At 39.1% G+C, this 18103-nt stretch overlaps 1 protein-coding gene and 1 long non-coding RNA gene across 3 annotated transcripts in view; one reads left to right on the forward strand and one right to left on the reverse strand.

The window, feature by feature from the left end:
• LOC128316479 (uncharacterized) overlaps positions 1–4419 on the forward strand; it is a 31380-nt gene extending 26961 nt beyond the window's left edge. The window contains exon 2 of one of the 2 annotated variants that reach the window (XR_008300441.1): positions 1817–4419. This is a non-coding gene — a long non-coding RNA (uncharacterized LOC128316479). Of the gene's footprint in view, positions 1–281 lie in introns of both variants that reach the window. The other variant, XR_008300442.1, reaches the window with a different exon arrangement.
• GNPTAB (N-acetylglucosamine-1-phosphate transferase subunits alpha and beta) overlaps positions 1–18103 on the reverse strand; it is a 72498-nt gene that overhangs the window by 2236 nt on the left and 52159 nt on the right. The window contains 11 exon segments of the mRNA XM_015068788.3: positions 1397–1487; positions 4491–4658; positions 8679–8777; positions 9024–9109; positions 10243–10356; positions 11252–11471; positions 11721–11920; positions 14436–14491; positions 14494–15537; positions 16437–16640; positions 17960–18083. Coding sequence (XP_014924274.3) covers positions 1397–1487; positions 4491–4658; positions 8679–8777; positions 9024–9109; positions 10243–10356; positions 11252–11471; positions 11721–11920; positions 14436–14491; positions 14494–15537; positions 16437–16640; positions 17960–18083 — 2406 coding nt within the window.

The following is an 18103-nucleotide window of genomic DNA, read 5'->3' on the forward strand; positions in this document are numbered from 1 at the left end:
CTCATCATAACAAAGTGTCAGTGAGAAAAACAAATGTGTTCTTTATGGTTTCAATTTGGGATCATACTGTCTACCCCTCCATCTCAAGGTAGAAGCAGGGCTTTGCCCAAGCACAGGCCACCACGGTTTGAGTGATGAGCTGGGACTGTGGGGCAGAGGAAGCAGCAGCACTGGCTGGTTTGTTGGGGAGCGTGGTAGAGGTTAAGGAATTTGCTTCAAGTAAGTAAAGAGCAAGGAGACGAGAGGATTTATTCTTCCCTTTTCTCCCTCTTCCTCTCTAGTTCCCTGTTCTCTGCTGGTATAAATGACACAGATGAAAGACTGGCCCTCTTGTTCCTTCCCACTGCCATGAACTGTTCCTTTGAGCCGAGATGCCTCTCCTTCCCCATCACAGGCAGCACACAGCTGACTCCTACGTTCCTCATTGGACCTCTGTTCTAAAGCAGGAACAATTTTTTTTGAAGATTTTTTTCTAAGATTTTTACCCACCAGGAATAATGGCAACAAATATCAAGAACAAGATTTACTGGGATGCAGGTGAAGATTAAATAGCAATCCTGTTCAACTGCCCAATCTCCATTTCCTCATTTCCTTCCATTTGCAGCAGAAGGCCCATGCACTGCTTATTCTAAGGTTCTCAATACTTCAGCCTCTTCCTCCTTCTCAGTTTATGTAAACTCAGTGCAAGTTTCCCATAAGTGACAGCTAGAAAATCTCCACTCAACAGTCACCTCAAATGAAGGCTGAGGTGAGGTTTGCATGCCCCAGTAAGTCAGGTCAGCCCAGATACTGTTCCCTTTCTTCTTCAGCCCTTTCTGTTTAGAGCATTGCATGCCTACACCAAATAAGGATTCTTTGATCCCTTTCTTTTTACCTCACAAACCTCCCTTATACTCCTGAAGGAGTTGTGTGCATGCCTGCATGGAGAGAACTCCCAGCAATTCAAAGGAAATGTAATTGAGAGAAACACAAGCACAATGGGCACTGTCCACAGAACACTGGGAGACCTGAAGATAAGACACTGTGGTGGTCACCTTTTAGAAAGGTTATAAGAAAAAATATTGGAAACCCATACAAAATCAGTATCAGATGAGGATTCTAGGTGGTTTTTTGGTTAGAAATAGAGATTTTTTGTTTTAGCTTGATGTCTACAAGTTAATCTACTGAGTTCCAGGTAAAAAAGAATACTCATAGTGTATCCAGAAGGTAAATGAATAAAAAGCTATTATGTTTGTTGCCTGAATATTTTGAAATATGTTTGACATATCGACACCTGAGTTATATGCCAAAAGAAATTAAAATTTTCTTGTTGTAAATTAATGTCACTTACTAAAACAATCAAATATTCACATATTAAAAAACAGTTTGATCCCCACATAAAATATGTAACACTTACCTGTTCAGCAAAAAATGAGAATACAGTAAACATAATCAATGTTGCTAGTACACAATGAGTCCAAAACTTCAATTTGTCTCGATATGCTCTCCTATTCAGAGAGAGAGAAAAAACAAATATGTTTGTCTTACAGTCTTTGGTTTCTGTGCATAGTTTCACTGTATTAGTTATATGCTAGTTTACCAAAAAGTCTTGAAACACAAAATCACTGGAGGCAATTTGAAAATGTTAATACAATGTACGTTTCCAACACGAGTTCAGATTTTTCATTATGTCATGGTAAACATTATATCTGAATTGTAAAAGTTATCCAGGCAGAAAAGAGGACTTCAAAAGAAAATTACTTCTAGCATTTAGAATTTAGACAAAAGTACACTTTCATTTACTTTTATTTATTCATTCATATCCATTTCTTCATAGTCACTCAGTCAATACTTCCTGTGGATACAGACGGATGAACAAGACGAAGTCCATGCTCTAAAGTGTTTACCGACCTGGGGAGTCACTGACCTGCAGATGAACAGCCATCACACAAGATGGACCCAAAAATGTATTATCAAAAGCAAAGTCTTGGGGAAAACAGCATAATGAAGAAAGCACCTCAGGGATGGTGACATTTCATTCAAGCCTTGAAGCAGAGAGGGAAAGCATTTAGCTGAGTAAGGCTGTGAGCATCAGCAGAGTCAGATTAGCAAGCTGAGTCCTGCAGAATGAAGGAAGTCAGGCCTAGGGGGCATCAGGGAGAGAGCTAAGCCACGGCAAGGCAGGTGGGCATTAACTGCAGGTGTTCTGGAAAACCATGCAATGGGGTTTGGACATAATACTCTAGTGGGAAAGCATATGAAATGGCAGGTGTGTGTCTGTGTGTGTGAGAGAGAGAGACAATCGGTGAAAAAGGTGGCCATCTGAAGGATGCATGTCAGGTGACCAGAGGTAACCAGCCAGGCAGTCACATTAGTCTGGGTATAAAAACCTAGTGAAGGGCAGTGAGAATGAAAGAAGCAACAGAAGAGACAATCTGAGAGTAGAAGCAACTGGACTTGGAAATAGGATATTGGGGATAGAGGCAGTAAAGCACAGTTTCCTCATCTGTAATTTGGAAATAATTTATTATGAAGATTAAACATATGCTTTTAACATAGGTTTGTAAGATATATTAATGACTACCAAATTTAGGCCTCTGCACTGAGTTCAGAACCTCATTTACAGTTTGGCAGTGGATGTCTCTACTTCAAGTCCCGTATTGATAATGGTACATCTGTTTTTCCTCCTGTATTTCCTATGTCTCTTAATAGGATCACAACCAATGCAGTCAGTTCTAATGTCTACAGTGTCATTCAGAATCAATATGTAATTTATTTAAAGAGCCAAGAAACCACAGACTGTAACACAACTAAAAAATTGTCCCAGCAACCAGAGAACCTTAAAAGAGCTGGAGGTTTCCTCAGTCACTCACATCCACCAAGCACCTACCATGTGCTAGAGAGGCACTATGGACTCAAAAAGAGTAAGACACCATCTCTGCTCCTGAAGTGGGCTCACAGTTTACCAGGAGAGACAAGTGCACCTTATAGACTGCTGTATAGTGCAGAAAGTGCTGTACCCAAGGAACAAGAAGAAAGCCTATCAGGAAACCAGAGAAAGGTAATAGGGGACACAGGAGCACGATGTCATGAAAGGAAAGAGAAAAAGTAAAGTTTCTAGAAGGTAGGGTGGTGTTGGTGCTCAGCAGTGAGAGATGATCCAGAAGTGGAGCAGGATGAGGAAAATGAAGCCCCCAGATCAGGGAATTGAAAAAAGGTCCTACACCTGATTTATCTCATTTGTATAGCACAGAAATCAAAGTCCTCTCAAACTACTCTTAAGCCCACTCCTTTCTCACTCAATTAGGCCCTTGAAGATAAATTAAGTCACAAACTGGATTTGGGGAAACCATCCAGAAATCTCTTTCCTTTGAGCTAAAGGAAAATAAAATGAGGAGAAACCATTCCTAGAAGACAAGACCCACAATTTAGTAATAATTTCTCATTTCAAAAATAAAAATATACAAATATTAGCAATCTACATGCTGTCTCACTTTCCCAACTCCAAGACACCAAAGCATTCTAGTTGCCGAGATTGCTAATTTTCTCTCTACAATCTGTCCCAATTCTGTCTACTGCTTTCTCCTTATTTCCTGAACTGTGTGTCCTTGCTTCACACCTTGACTGACTGTTTCATAACTACTAAAATGCTTAGTACTTGTATCCCTGCCTCCAGTTTTTAGACAATACTGCCTCACTCCAAACAACTTCCTCACCAGTCCAACCCCATACTATTAGTTATCTTTCCAAATCATGAAGTCTGATCACTACAAACATCTACAAAAATTTCTCTGGGGAGCCCCATTCTCTAAAGAAAAAAAGCCTAATTCAGATTCAGCCCTTCACAATCTCTCCCTTCTCTCCAAAGCACTCTATTTTACACTTCTGTGCCTTGCACATGCCATTTCTTCTACCAGGAACATGCTTTCCTACCCGGAAATGTCCTTTTCATAATTCAAAACCAGGTCCAAATGTCACCTTCCCCTAACAGAATTAGCTACTCCCTCATCCAAACTCCAGTAGCACCGAACCATGCCACAGCACTTGGTATCACAACTGTTTGCCTGCAGCCTGTCTCCCTGAAGGGACTGTGAATGCCTCATAGCCTGGTACCATACTCCTTTCGTCTGTGTATTCCTAGCCCTGCATGGGGTAAATAGTAGTAAAATAAGACATGAAGGAAACATTTATAAAATAGCTTTGGATTACAGTGGAACTGGAGGGTTGGAAATCAGGCTGGATTTACCACTTCTCAGCTACTTCACCTTGAGCAAATCACTCAGCTTCTGTTACTATGTTCTCCTCCCATACAGCAGGTACTCAAGAAATAGGGTAGCTATTCTTATGGCAGAGAATGAGGCTCAGCAGATGTGCTTGGCCAGTAAGCTCAATAAAAACTTTTAAGTGTATTTTTCCAAAGTAATTATAGATCAAATAATACATTAAAGAAATTTCATCGCTCTAAAACACACACACACACACACACCCCATATGTGAACATGAGACCTTACCATTCCTGCAGCTCATGCATGTGGAGGAAACGGTTTCGATACTCCCTTGGCAGCTCAAACTGGGATGGTATGGGGAACATGGACTCATAGAAGTCCCTGAGAACAGCTTTCACTGTCTGGGCATCTTTATGATTGTGGTCAATGTTGTCATTCAGGCAAACAAACTTCCTAGAGATAATAGAGATCTGAGGTTATTGGTTATGGTAAGAATTATCTTGACATAATAAAACAAGAAATGTAGATTCCAAGTATATTTTAAATGAACTCATGTTCCAAGCTGTTGCATGTACTGATATGATTCTCTGGGAGCGTAATACCCTATAAAATTTTCTTTGGATATTCCTCACCTATAAAACAAAGAAGAGCTAGGGAAGATAATCTTAAAAGTGCCTTCTAGCTGTTGGGAGTAAATTAATTTAATGATTTCTGTTTAGCATGTCCCCAGTTAAGTGTTTAATAAATGTAGTTTACTGACTAGAGCATTTTTGTTGGCAGCCAGGGGAAAAACTGTTAAGCACCTAAAAGCAAGTTCTCTAAACTGCCACAGTTATAGTACTAAGAACAGTGACATAGATATGGTATCTTATAGCTATAGATTCTGTGAGTTTGATGACTTCTTAATATATCTCCAACGAACCTATAAGATACTACTGTTCTAGCAAAAAGCACATGACAGATGCTTCCCTACTTGTTTCAAGTTCCCTTCAAGGCAAAGTCACCCACTGAAACAGTAGTCAGGGATAACACCAGTTTTGAAGTACTTGTGCATTTTAAAATAAAAAAAAGAAGTAACAGCAAAAATACCCCCACCAAATTTTAATAAAGCTCTCAGATTCAACTACCAATTTATAGGAAAAACAGAGACCTAGGAACATGTTAAAGAACTGACACACACACACACACACACACACACACACACACACACACACACAGAACTGAGACACAATCAGAGAAATCCTAAGTAAGGAAAAATACAGAATATATAACTGGATTTCTTCGTATACACACAAAAAATTATATGGCTAAGAGAGGTTGAGGGAAAACCTGTAGATTTAAATGCAGTGAATTTACTTGATACCACTTCAAATCAATAAACTTAAAAAACATAAATGCTTAGAAAAGACAACTGGAGAAATGTGTGCACTGACCAGATAGTTTATCATATTAAGGAATAAATAATGATATTCTGGTTATTTTTAAAGAGTTGTTATAATTTAGAGAAATATACATATATATAAATCTGGAGATAAAATGATACAGTGTCTGAGATTTACATAAAAACAATCAGGAAGTGGTAGTAAAGGAATGATGTGTTTAGATGAAAGAACAACCATAAATCACTTCTTATTGAAGATGAGTGATGGGTGAAAGTTCATTATCCTATCTACTCTCTAAACTTGAGGACTGCTTTAAACTAAAGGAGTACTAAAAAGGCAGGTTAACAAAATAATGCATGAGCCTTGATTTAATTATATTCTGCATTTAAAAAAAAATAGCTATAAAGGGCATTTGGAGGCAACTAGGGAAATTTGAATATAGATGATCTATTAGGTGGTATTAGTCACTGTTAAGGTTCTCAGATACATGTTAATGGTCTTTGGTATAAAGGAGAATGGTTTGAGGGTTCCTGGTGGCTCAATCGGTTAAGTGTCTGACTCTTGTTTTCAACTCAGGTCATGATTTCAGTTTGTGAGTTTGAGCCCTGCGTCGGGCTCTGCTCTAACAGTGTGTGGAGCCTGCTTGGGATTCTCTCTCCCACCCCTCTTTGTCCCTACCCCACGCACGCACATGCTCCTTCTCAAAAATGTTTAAAAAATAAAAATAAAGGAGAATGGTTTGGCTTTAGAAGATATGTACTAGAATAATGAGAAGTAAAGTATATGGATGTCTGAAACTAATTTTCAGATGGTTAAAAAACCATCCAGTAACAAAAACAAAACCTGTGTGTGTGTGTGTGTAGATAAAAAGAGATCAAGCAAATATGACAGAATGCTGACAATTTTAAAATCTGGGTTAAGTATTTATGAGATTTATTGTACTATTTTTTTTTCAATTTTTCTGTATCTTCAAAATTTTTCAGAAAGTTGGGAAAAATGAAAGAAGAAGGCAGGTGCATGAGACAAAGGGTGGGGGTGGATACAAGTAGCTAAAGCAGACCCTGCTGGGTGCCCAGCAAACACCACCCCCTTTCCTCCAAAGAGAATTTGCATTTTGTTCAGTTTTTCTCTCCCCATGAGCTGATTCAAAGGGAGGCAAGCCCACTTCACCCCCGAGGCAGCTCCTGACTCTACATGAATCCCTCCTCTTCACAGTCAGTGACTGGAGTAAAAGTGGAGGGACAGCACAAAAGGGGCAGTCCCTTTCTGCCTCAGAGCATGGCTCCATCTGCAGGGCCATCTAGAATTACTGTGGCTGCCCTATCTCCTGCCTGAAGATGAAGCCAACACAAGCAGGAGGGCAGCAGAGATGAGGAGGCTGGAAGAAAAAGCCTGGATTCAGCCTAGCCCAGACTCCTTGTTAATGGTGCAAGTGTGTCCTTAAACTTTCAGTCAGAATACTGGTTTTCCACTCCTAACATAAAAATGAGCACACATAGGGGCACCTGGGTGGCTCAATCGGATGGGCAACGGACTCCAGCTCAGGTCATGATCTCATGGTCTGTGGGTTCGAGCCCCACATCGGGCTCTGTGTGGACAGCTCAGAACCTAGAGCCTGCTGCAGAGTCTGTGTCTCCTTCTCTCTCTTCTCCTCCCCCCTTGTGTTCTATCAAATATAAATAAACATTAAAAGAAAAATAAATGAGCACCCATAAAAGTAAAACAAAGCAAATCAAGAGTTAAAAATGGTAAGACTGTTCAAGGTCACAGGAGGTATCTGGGCCGGGGAGACACTAAGCCTGGACTGCCATGTGTCTTTCTAGTTAAAATCCTGTCTCTTTAAGTACCGTGTAGGTCTATGAACTGCTCATCCAAAAACTTTCAAACTGGCACAAAGACATAAAAGTATAAGGTACAACTGAAAACTACAAATTCTCACATGGTATTGCTATAGATAACTACATGACTGAGAAAGCACACCAACAAATGGGAGAAGCAAAAAGCAAGTATTGAAATTGGTTTTTAAAGTTATTTTTAAAACTTAGGGCAGGGCATTCCAGTCAGAGGGAACAGCAAATACAGAGAGCTGCAAGCCGGGTGATTATTATGATGGCTTACTGTTTGCTTGGCTTCTGGGAAATACTTGTTATTCTGTAGGAAGTATTGTACCAAATTACTGAATATACTAAATAAGCATTAAAGGTGTTTCCATTTTTCTTAAAATTCCCATTTCTGCCCCCACCCACAACCAGGAATGAGATTTTCAGAAAAAAATACCATGGCTTTAAAATGTCTAGAAATTTTATATCTTCTGATCATTTATAAATAAAATCATAATATAAGGAAACTAAAGACTTACAAAAGCATTTTAAAAGACTCAGGTGAGAAATACTCAATTTTCCTGGAAAAAAAGACCTTTTTTTCCTGATGAAATTTTTCCTGATGAAATGCTTCCCACTAAAGTACAAAACTCAAAAATGCAGGTTTTAACCAATTTTTATCAAACTATCTTAGGCAAATGTTAGGGTGCCCAGGCTGGAAATTTTCAAGGCTAATATAAACCTGAACATTTATTCATCCCCAAGGAATGACTGAAGTTTACTGGATTCATTTTCACATTTATGAGAACATTTCTTTTTCCTCAGAAACTAATCTGAACTTTACTTTGAATTAAAAAGTCTAACTGCCAAAACAACTTTTCTGGAAGCACCTTTTTAGAAAGGCTACAAGAGTCCCAGCTCTCTGGCCTCACTCCTCACAATGGAGCCCACGGCTTGGCCTCACTGAATAGCTTATGTCACCAAACTCTTAGAAGTCCATGCTAGTCCCTGTGCCTGGGGGAACCCTATCTCAACTCGCAACTGCTTTCTCTAGCTCAAACTCTACTTCACCATTAGACCTTTCCATCTACTCCAAACAAAACAAGCCACTTCCTTCTCTTGAGTCCTATTGCCCTTTTTTTTTCATGTTTGTTTGCATAATTAAAGGTAATTGTTTAAAGTTACGGGAATTCTCTATTTTCTGTTCAACTCTGCTATGAACTTAAAAAAGTACTCAAAAAAGTTTATGGGTTAAAAAAAAAAAAAAGTACCTGGGGTTTTTCCTTATATCATCCAACTGGCCAACCACATGAGAAACATTGGTACGAATCATTTTAAAAGCAATTTCTTCTTCTCCCATGATTTCAAACCTAATTATCAAAACATTTAAAGAGTTTAAATATTTATATGGGAATAAAAACAAAATTTCAATAAGAAAAGTAGTTTATAAAACTTTAATAGTCAACATCCTGAGAATGACTTAACCTTTTGGTATTACTAAAGAAAACAATTTCACATAAATTTTAAAAGGCTTAAGAGATAAACTATTGTAAAATTATGAAAATACCAGACTCATACAATTATTCTTAAACAGAGAAAATGTATATACTACTTACCTATATTTGTTTTTGTCCTTATATGCTTTGTGGATTTTATCAGTTACTGGTTTACAGTTGGTTACTAGACTCTTAGTGACTGGTGGCTATGAGAAAATACAGACATTGCATCAGGCCAAGACCAGGGTGAGGCAAGTGAAGTACTAACCTCATTGTAAAATTTAAGGGGGAGGAGGGAACCAAAGGCTCAGTAATAAAGACAAATATTTTAATCCAATATTTGAAAAATATCTAATTGGCATGCTATATAGCCTGCAGGCTAACTGCCTGTTTTTGGAAATTTTTTTTTAATCACACATTACTATATACTATCTGTTAAAATAGTCTCATAAGTTATTGTTACAATTTTTTTTCAGAAAGAAAAATTTTTAACAAACTGTTATGAACTGGTCTACATGATACTCATAAGCTAACCTGTCATTCTTAAAGTCTAATTAGAAAATAACCTACATGTAATCAGTTACTTACAGTAATGAAGCCAACATCTTGCTAAGAGTTCACTTGAGTAATGTTAACTTATATTGCTAGTATAACTGGTACTCATGCTCCAAGCAGTTTATTTGCATAAGCCTCAAGACTAACTTATAATCGTTAGCAGACTTTACTTAATTCTTAACATACAAAGGATATTTATTTGTTGATTCTAAATCTCATGCCAGAAAGCTGGCAAATACTGAAATGCTTTGCTAATAAAGAAAAATGTATGCATTTCAAAAGGGAACTAAAATCTCTCAATAATCTTTAATTGTGCCTGTAACAACACAAGAATAACTGCTTTCTATCTGTAAATCATATTCCTGAGAAACGTGCAAATTCTGTGTAAGTGCAGGGGTTTGGTAACTGTAAAGTCTTTCTAAGAACCCAAAGTTTATAAGCTTTAGAAAGAAAACTAGAGGAGGAAAGACAGACAGTGAAGGACAGATACAGAAGTACAGGTGGGGGGAAGCCTGAATGAGTGTGAACACAGGATGTGCCACCAGCAAAACTCAAGTATTTTCACTGGCTATCTTCTGCTATACTTAGTGAACAGATGTCTGGTTACAGAATATTAGCAACCAATCTCAACGTTAGTTTATCATCCACTAGGCAGGAGAAAAGCAAGATATAAACGATTCTGGATTATCTGGACTACTGTTTTCTACCAAAGATAAATACAGAGCCTGCTTCTACTGTTTAAAGTATATTTTCTGTTTTACATAAAGGAACTCATGCCACTTACCAGATTGGGATCATAGTAGGCTTCCTGAGTTGGTGGAATACTGCTTAGCTGAGTGATATTAGCAGGAAGCATTTTTGAGCAATTTATTAGCATGTGTTCCAGACCTGTTAAATCCTAACAAAGCAAAATAAAAGGATAAACCTATGTATAATACAAGTAATAACTATGATTTAAAAATAAAAATTATGTAAATGTCTCCAAAACTTCTTTAAATGCTATCTTCTGGGCACCTGGGTGGCTCAGTTGGTTAAGTGGCTGACTTCGGCTCAAGTCATGATCTCGCAGTTCATGGGCTCTGGGCTGATAGCCTGGAGCCTGGAACCTGCTTTGGATTCTGTGTCTCCCTCTCTCTCTGTGTTCCTTCCCTGTTCACGCCTGCCTGCCTCCCTCCCTCTCTCCCTCTCTCTCTTTCTCTCAAAAATAAACTTAAATTTTTTTTAATTTAACTGCTATCTTCAAAGATAGTCTGACTAGATGATTCTTGAAATAAAAACACCCTAGAAAAAACAGAATGAGATAATACAAACACAAATATTTCATCTTCATCTAAAAGTAATACATCTTGGACTGTGAGGCTCTATTTTACACAGGATGGTCAGTGGAGTGCCCAGATGGGATGTCCTATGATTAGATTCATTTTGGCACTCTCCATTAGCGACTCTCTCACTCCTGGGACTAGAGGATGCCGTGACACTGGGGATTGTGCAACAACCTAGGCCTGGCTGAGACATAACTCCAGTTGGCCACACCCGAAACTCCCGAATGAACTTGTCACAACAATCTTATATGCAGGGACAGTCTGGCTCTTCTCCAGATAATACAATAGCAATGCATAAAGCCTAAAAACGTAATCTCATAAAATATGAACCTCAAATTTGGTTTAATTCTGGCACCAAAAATGGACTAGTTGTGAACAGCTTCATTACATAATTAAGAGAATTACTTTTACCTGCATTGTACTGAAATATGTAAGAGAAAAGGGGAAAGTTTAGGGAAAAAAATACAACACCTGTAAACTTAAAGGCAGGTCATGAATTCTGGTAGCCAGTGTTCGGATTTCTCTGTCAGATAATACACCAGATTGGTCTGTATCAACTTCATCAAAAACTTGAGATATATTCAGTGGCTGAACTGCACTCATGAGATAATAAAAATACGAAAAGGCAAACTGCATATCCTCAGAATGGCGCACTTTGTGAAATGACGTCTTGTCAAATTCCTCAGGAAACCTGCCCAAACATAACATATATAGTGAGCTCTGGGCATTTAAAAAATATATATAGACATTCATCTACATTAAAATATATTCTAACATTTGTGGAGTTAGAATCTTTTTCTTTCCTCCTTATTTAGGTAAACCTTCAACACATCAGTCACCAAGTATTAGAGCCATACATGTAGCACAGCGAAGTGTCTATTTTAAGCAGACTTAAAGCAGCTCTGAGCATGTGCAAGCAGCTCAAACAATCAATACTTACATATCCTGAAGCTCTTGCATAACGATTCGGTCAATCATGTGAGGCATGTGAGCAGGGACTTTCCGAGATGTGAATCCAAACTTGCTGTTAAGAATTTTATTTACATATCGGAGGGAATCTGCAAATGTATCTTTTAGTTGCCTCCCAGTGTGTCTGCTATCAGTGTAGTATGCTAACTGTGTCTTCAGTGACTCTTCTTCCTGAAAAGAGAATTCCATGTAACACAGCGCTGTGTTTAGTGCACAAGTGTATACTCTGTTAACAGATAAAGGTACTATGTTATATAACTAGCCACTAACAATGGCAAATGAAATGAGCACTAACAGGTCACTTTAAGGATCCTAAGTGCAGAACTAAACTAGATTTCAGTGAAAGTAACACCACTCTTGGCTTGTGAACAACTGTTGTATGATACAGTTCTACTTATAGGGTATTCTTCAAGGATAAGCATGAAATTTTATAGCCAATTCAATGCAATATTTAGAAAATGTATTTAAAAACAAATTTGATAGCACTTTGTTTAAAAAAAAAAAAAGGTTTATTATTTATTTTGGGAGAGAAAGAGAGCACGAGCAGGGGAGGGGAAGACAGAGAGGGAGAGAGAGAGAGAAAAAATCCCAAGCAGGCTCCATCCACACTGTCAGCATGGAGTCCAATGTGGGGCACAAACTCACAAACTATGAGATCATGACCTAAGCTGAAGTCAAGAGCTGGATGCTGCTTAACCAACTGAGCCACCCAGGTGCCCCTGATAACTTGATCAATATCAAGTTATTTCCACTGATGACACCAAAGCAGTCAGCACTTGAGTTCTGAACACGACTAAAAAACTGTTTTGCCATCTTAATAGTGTTAATATTATAAATCATAAAGAGCCCTGTCAAAACCAGTAAGAGGCAGAACTAAGTGAATGGGTAAAGAATATTTGCAAAATATATGAACACACTTTATGAAGATGAAATATTTTTGCTTCTCAAACTGGTAAAACAAAACAAAACACCATAGACTGACATTAACTGCTGTTTGGCTAGCCTGTGGAGAAACAAGCACTCTTGTACTATACACTGTGGAAGTATGAAGCGGTACAGGGTTTCAGAAGGACACAGTCAAATTTAACTGTAACACAGCAATTCTACCCACAGAAGTAAAAACCTCCTCCAGAGTAAGATATATGTACAAGAATAGTTATTGCAACACTATCTGTTAATTGCAAAACAAACAGAGCTATTAAAAAACAATGACATTGGCATGGGTTTGCTCACCAGTAAATCAACAGGCAATGGCAGAGCGATATAAATAGTGTCATTTCACCATTGCAAAACAGGTATTATATAGTTTGTATGTTTGCATATCTATATAAAAATACCGGAAAAGTATCCACGAAACTTTTCATAGTGATTATTTCAAGTAGAGAGGTTAAGGAAGGAAAGATGCAGATCTTTCCCTTTTTCATTGTGTATTTTTTGGATTGCTTGCAATTTTTACCACTAGCCTGCAACACTTTTGTAACTTAAAATAAAGGGGTTGCCTGGTGGCTCAGTCAGTTAAGCATCCGATTTGGTTTCGGCTCAGGTCATGATCTCACAGTTCATGTTTTCAAGCCCCCACACTGGGCTCTGTGCTGATGGGGTGGAGCCTGCTTGGGATTCTCTCTCTCCCGCTCTCTGCACCTCCTCCACTTGCTCAGTCTCTCAAAATAAATAAACATTTAAAACATAAAATAAAGAAAAGGGCTTGGAAAAGTGAGGAAATCATCATAAGCCAGAACTCCGCAGTCCCTCACTCAACAATTAGTAAATGACTACTGTGTCAGGAACAAATACTTTCCAAAGACAATGAGATTAGTAAGTTCCCTTCTTCATCCTCTTTTTCTCCCAGCTGGACATCTACTCATGACTGTGCTCTGCTCACGATCCAGCTTAGACCACAGTGTTTTTCTTGGTCAACTCCTACACACCTTTAAAAGGTCAGCTTATGGGGCACTGCCTCACGATGCCTCCCCCAATACTCTCAGTGGAGTTAAGGAATTTTTCCCTTTGGACTCCTTGCTCCTACCTCAAGAGACCCCTATCACTTTGCTATAATTATTTACACACAAATCTGTCCTCCCAGCTTGCCCCCTGAGACTCCATGAGCTGTGTTCTAATAGTCTTGCATTCCCCAGCAGTGACCACAGTGCCAGCACTTGGCAGATGTACAAATGACACCATGACACCGCGGAGGCCGTGGTACAGGAGGGTGAGCACTCAAACTTTGAGGCTTGGCTCACACTGGAAGCTAATGAATATATCTGCACCTTGGGGTATTTTCCATCAGGGAAATTGGAGAAATATTAGGTCTGGCCCACACAACATACACAAAAGCATTTTTTTTTGAAATCACAACCTGCCAAGTGAAGGTAAGGTACCATCCCTGTTCCACTACTTACTCAGGGCCTGCCCCTGGCTAACTTCCCAACTCATTCACTCTAAGGCTGTTTCACTCTAAACTGTAGCATGGGGATCCTGACAGTAGATAATCTTATAAGGTATTTTTATGTTAAGGGTATTGGGACAATTATAGTAAACCACGTAAAAAAAAAAAAAAAAAAAAACACATTTAGTCCAATGGTTGGCACAGGAAGTCCTAAATAAATGGCACCTATTATAGTTATTACTCACAAGGTTATTTATTTCTTCCTGAGCATGGGACGCAATTAGGCTGGATGTAACTTACATCAAGAAGATCTTGGAAATATTTTTTTTTCTCCCATGGCAAAAAGCCCAGGTACTGTCTGCGTGATGCTGCAGTTTTCTGCCAGGTAATACTTCATTAACATCGATATAATTGTTCGCATTTTCCTCCATTCTGTGTTTCTCTTGTTCTTTCCCTGTGATTTTTTCTTTTGCCACCTGGTCTTGCAGTGGAACAATTCGAGATGAGAGTTTTTCTTTTGACACACTTTCGCCTCTTACTTCTTGGATCAGAATTTCAGATCTAAATTTGCCTTCCATTTCTAAGTCTGGGGGTGGATTCTGACTCTGGTAGTGGCCATTCACTTTTACTGTTGCTGCTGGAAAAGTTGACTTCTGTAATCTTTCAGATGTTCCCAAGCTATATGGCAAGATGCTTTTGTGAACCTGTTTTTCCAGCGGGGCCTCTACACTGTCATTTCTTTCATCTGTTATTATAGCTTGATTTCTTTTTATTTTAGCATCTGGTACGTTCTTCAGAAATGATCTCAGCAAAGCTGACTTGGACAGGTTGTACCCTTTCACAGTGATATCTCCACGTTCTAGTTGCAAATCCAAGTTACTGAGACTCAACTGGGCCTCTTTCGGAAGGAGTGAAATATTCACTTGGGGAATTTTCATCTCCACTTGGAATCTTCCTGTTGTGTTGCCATCATGTCTTTTGAACTTTGGAAAGCGTTTCTCTTCAGGAATATCTTCAAACAGGATTTCTGCCTCTGGTAGAAGTGTCGTGGGGCTAACCAAATTTTGGTAAGATTTCTGGGTTGTAGAATTCACTTTGGGTTCCTCTCTCGTGTCAACCTCTACTATTATCTGAATTTTGAACTCTTCATCGTTTGTATTTTGAAACGTGAGATTAAAATGTATTGTGGTTGCATTCATTCCACTGTGCATTATGAGGTGGATGGTTTTCCACTTGTTGGCAATGGAAGCATGTCGAATTATTGGGTTGTCGCTATAGGCACCTTCAATTCCTCTTTTGGCTATTTCTGCAAAGCTGAAATAAGGCAGGCATTCACCTTTTGGAATAACATAGTGAGTCTGGTTTGGGAGAAGTGTTACTTTATACAATTCATGAAAATGATCTAGAGGAAAAAACACAAACATGACTTTAAAAAATGAGGCATTTTCCCCTCCTTTTCCTTTAATTCTGAGGGTTTGAGTTTTCACTTTCTAAGAATGACTTTAAATTGACTTCAAAATAGTCAAACATTCTAACACAAGAGCTGCTGTTATAGGGCTCATTTTACTATCTGAAGCAATCACTATTAACATGAAATGCAGAGTCTAACTTACTATAGAGATATGGCAAATTTCAGTGATGAACTTTCAGCTTTGTGTCCATTTGAAAAAGTATGACATTCTGCCCAAACGACCACCACTGATAAGCTATCAGCAAGATCCAGGGGCACATGGGTGGCTCAGCTGGTTGAGCATCCAACTCTTGATTTCAGCTCAGGTCATGATCCAAGGGTTGTAGGACCGAGCCCCACATCGGGCTCTGTGCTGATGGTGGAGCCTGCTTGGGATATTCTCTCTCTCTCTTTCTCTCTCTCTCTCTCTCTCTCTCTCTCTCTCTCACTGCCTCTCTACCCTGCTTGTTCTCTCCCTCTATCTCTCACTCTCTCTCAAAATAAACACTAAAAAAAAAAAAAGATCCAATATTCATTATATTGGATTTAGTACATTATAAGGTCTCTTTTTGTTATTTCTAAATTAAACCTTTACTATATATTTTCAACAAAGGTATATCTGCTTAGTACAAAATCAGCCAGACTGGTGCAATAGCAGGAAAAGCAGCAGCTCCAGTATCTACTATTTTTTAAAGATCTCTTACTTTTCACTTACTGCTAGTTTGAATGCAAGGATGGGTGAAGAATACATAGAGAGTAATTAGTTTAAATAACAACAATACAAACTCCCCTCTACTCATCAAGGATTTTGATCCCCTTATTCTAAATATGTTTTACGGCAATAAATATACCTTGCCCACAGTCGCCAGCATCAAACCCACAGGACAAGACATTGCAAGCCTGGTCACAGAACTTATCAGCAAGCCAGGAATTAGCACATCCTTGATTACAGTAAGAAACACTGTTTAGACCTCCGCCAAACTGCCAGGGCTGTCCAATTCCAATACTCCCAGTACCCCCGCCTCCTGGGACGTAGCGACTCCCGCCACTGTTACCTGTAGAGGAAGGAAGAGAACAGGATCCTGCTGTGCTTATCATCTTGAACAAAGGGCAGTTTCTCTTTCTCAATAGTGCTATTGAGATTAATGCCTACATTTCAGCCAGAAAAGGTTCGCCCAGATTTCATGTACCTTAAGAAGAAAACAAACTGAAAAGGGGACATCACTTGCCAGAGGATTAGGCATGGGATGACCAGGCCTTGGCACTTACTAGCTGTGCAGCCCTGAAGTACAAACTTGCTCCAAGAGGCGTGTGGGGGGCGTGTGGAGGTTGTGTGGAGGAGCAGGGAAACAGGAAGAGGTTATTGAAGACTGACTGTCAGAACTGCCAAAACAAGTCCAAATATGGGTGCCAATATCACTACCAAATGTTAATGTTCTATTAGGGGCTGAGTTCTCTGGACTGCACAGATCCACCGGGTATGTCTGCATTCTCTCATTGCAGCTGCTTATATTTTTCAGTGCATCGGATAGATCTGACCAGACTACAACTTAAAGCTTTGCTTTTTCTAATACTCAACAGGTTTCCAAATCTGTTTCCGCATGTGGAATATGGGGATGATACCTGTGCACATATTCTCTCTTCCTTAGGTGACTAAAAAATTCAAGTGCATAATGGAGAATGCTTTATAAACTGAAAGGCAATCAACAAATGTAAAAACACGTTATTATCAACAAGTGTAAACATAACCATGTAAGGGGGATGCTGAAGAGAGAAGATCTTTATTTCTCTTTAGTTACTCCCTAACAGCAAGCTGCTGCTGAAAGCCACCAGCTGTGAGCTCCTACAAGACTGAGTCAGAGTGATTCTTGCTCTTGAGTTTACATAATTAAGGCTATTCCTGATTCTCGTATTTTAAATAATAAAAGGCATTTTCAAGTGCAGGGCCAGCATGGAAATATGCCCTCAACAATGGAGAATATGAAAAAACTGATCTCCATGGGGACACTAGCCCTACTATCTCCAGAATCTATGGATTACTGATTGTTTTCATACAAGCAGAATGTTTAAGTCACTGTACATATTCAATAATGACTAAGAATGAAAAACCATTCAGGGGTGCCTGGGTGGCTCAGTTGGTTAAGTATCTGACTTCAGCTCAGGTCATGATCTCGCAGTTTGTGGGTTCAAGCCCTGAGTCGGGCTCGCTGTTGTCAGCATGGAGCCCGCTTTGGATGCTCTACCCCCTCTCTCTCTGCCCACCCCAACTCTCACTTGCTCAATCTCTCTCTCAAAAATAAACGTTAAAAAAAAAAAAAAAAAGAATGAAAAAAGTCCATAAACATGAACAAATTACATGTGAACACACCCTTACCAGAGCAGTCACCACCATCCCAATCACAGGCTGAATTATTACAAGCCTTGTCACAATAGCCATCTTTGATCCAGGAACCCGGGCAGCCCTCAGCACAGTTTGGCACAGGCCATGTCAAATAAACCTAGGACAAAGCCAGAAAGA

Source organism: Acinonyx jubatus, chromosome B4, assembly GCF_027475565.1.
Source record: "Acinonyx jubatus isolate Ajub_Pintada_27869175 chromosome B4, VMU_Ajub_asm_v1.0, whole genome shotgun sequence".
In the NCBI taxonomy this organism is placed as follows: Eukaryota; Metazoa; Chordata; class Mammalia; order Carnivora; family Felidae; genus Acinonyx; species Acinonyx jubatus.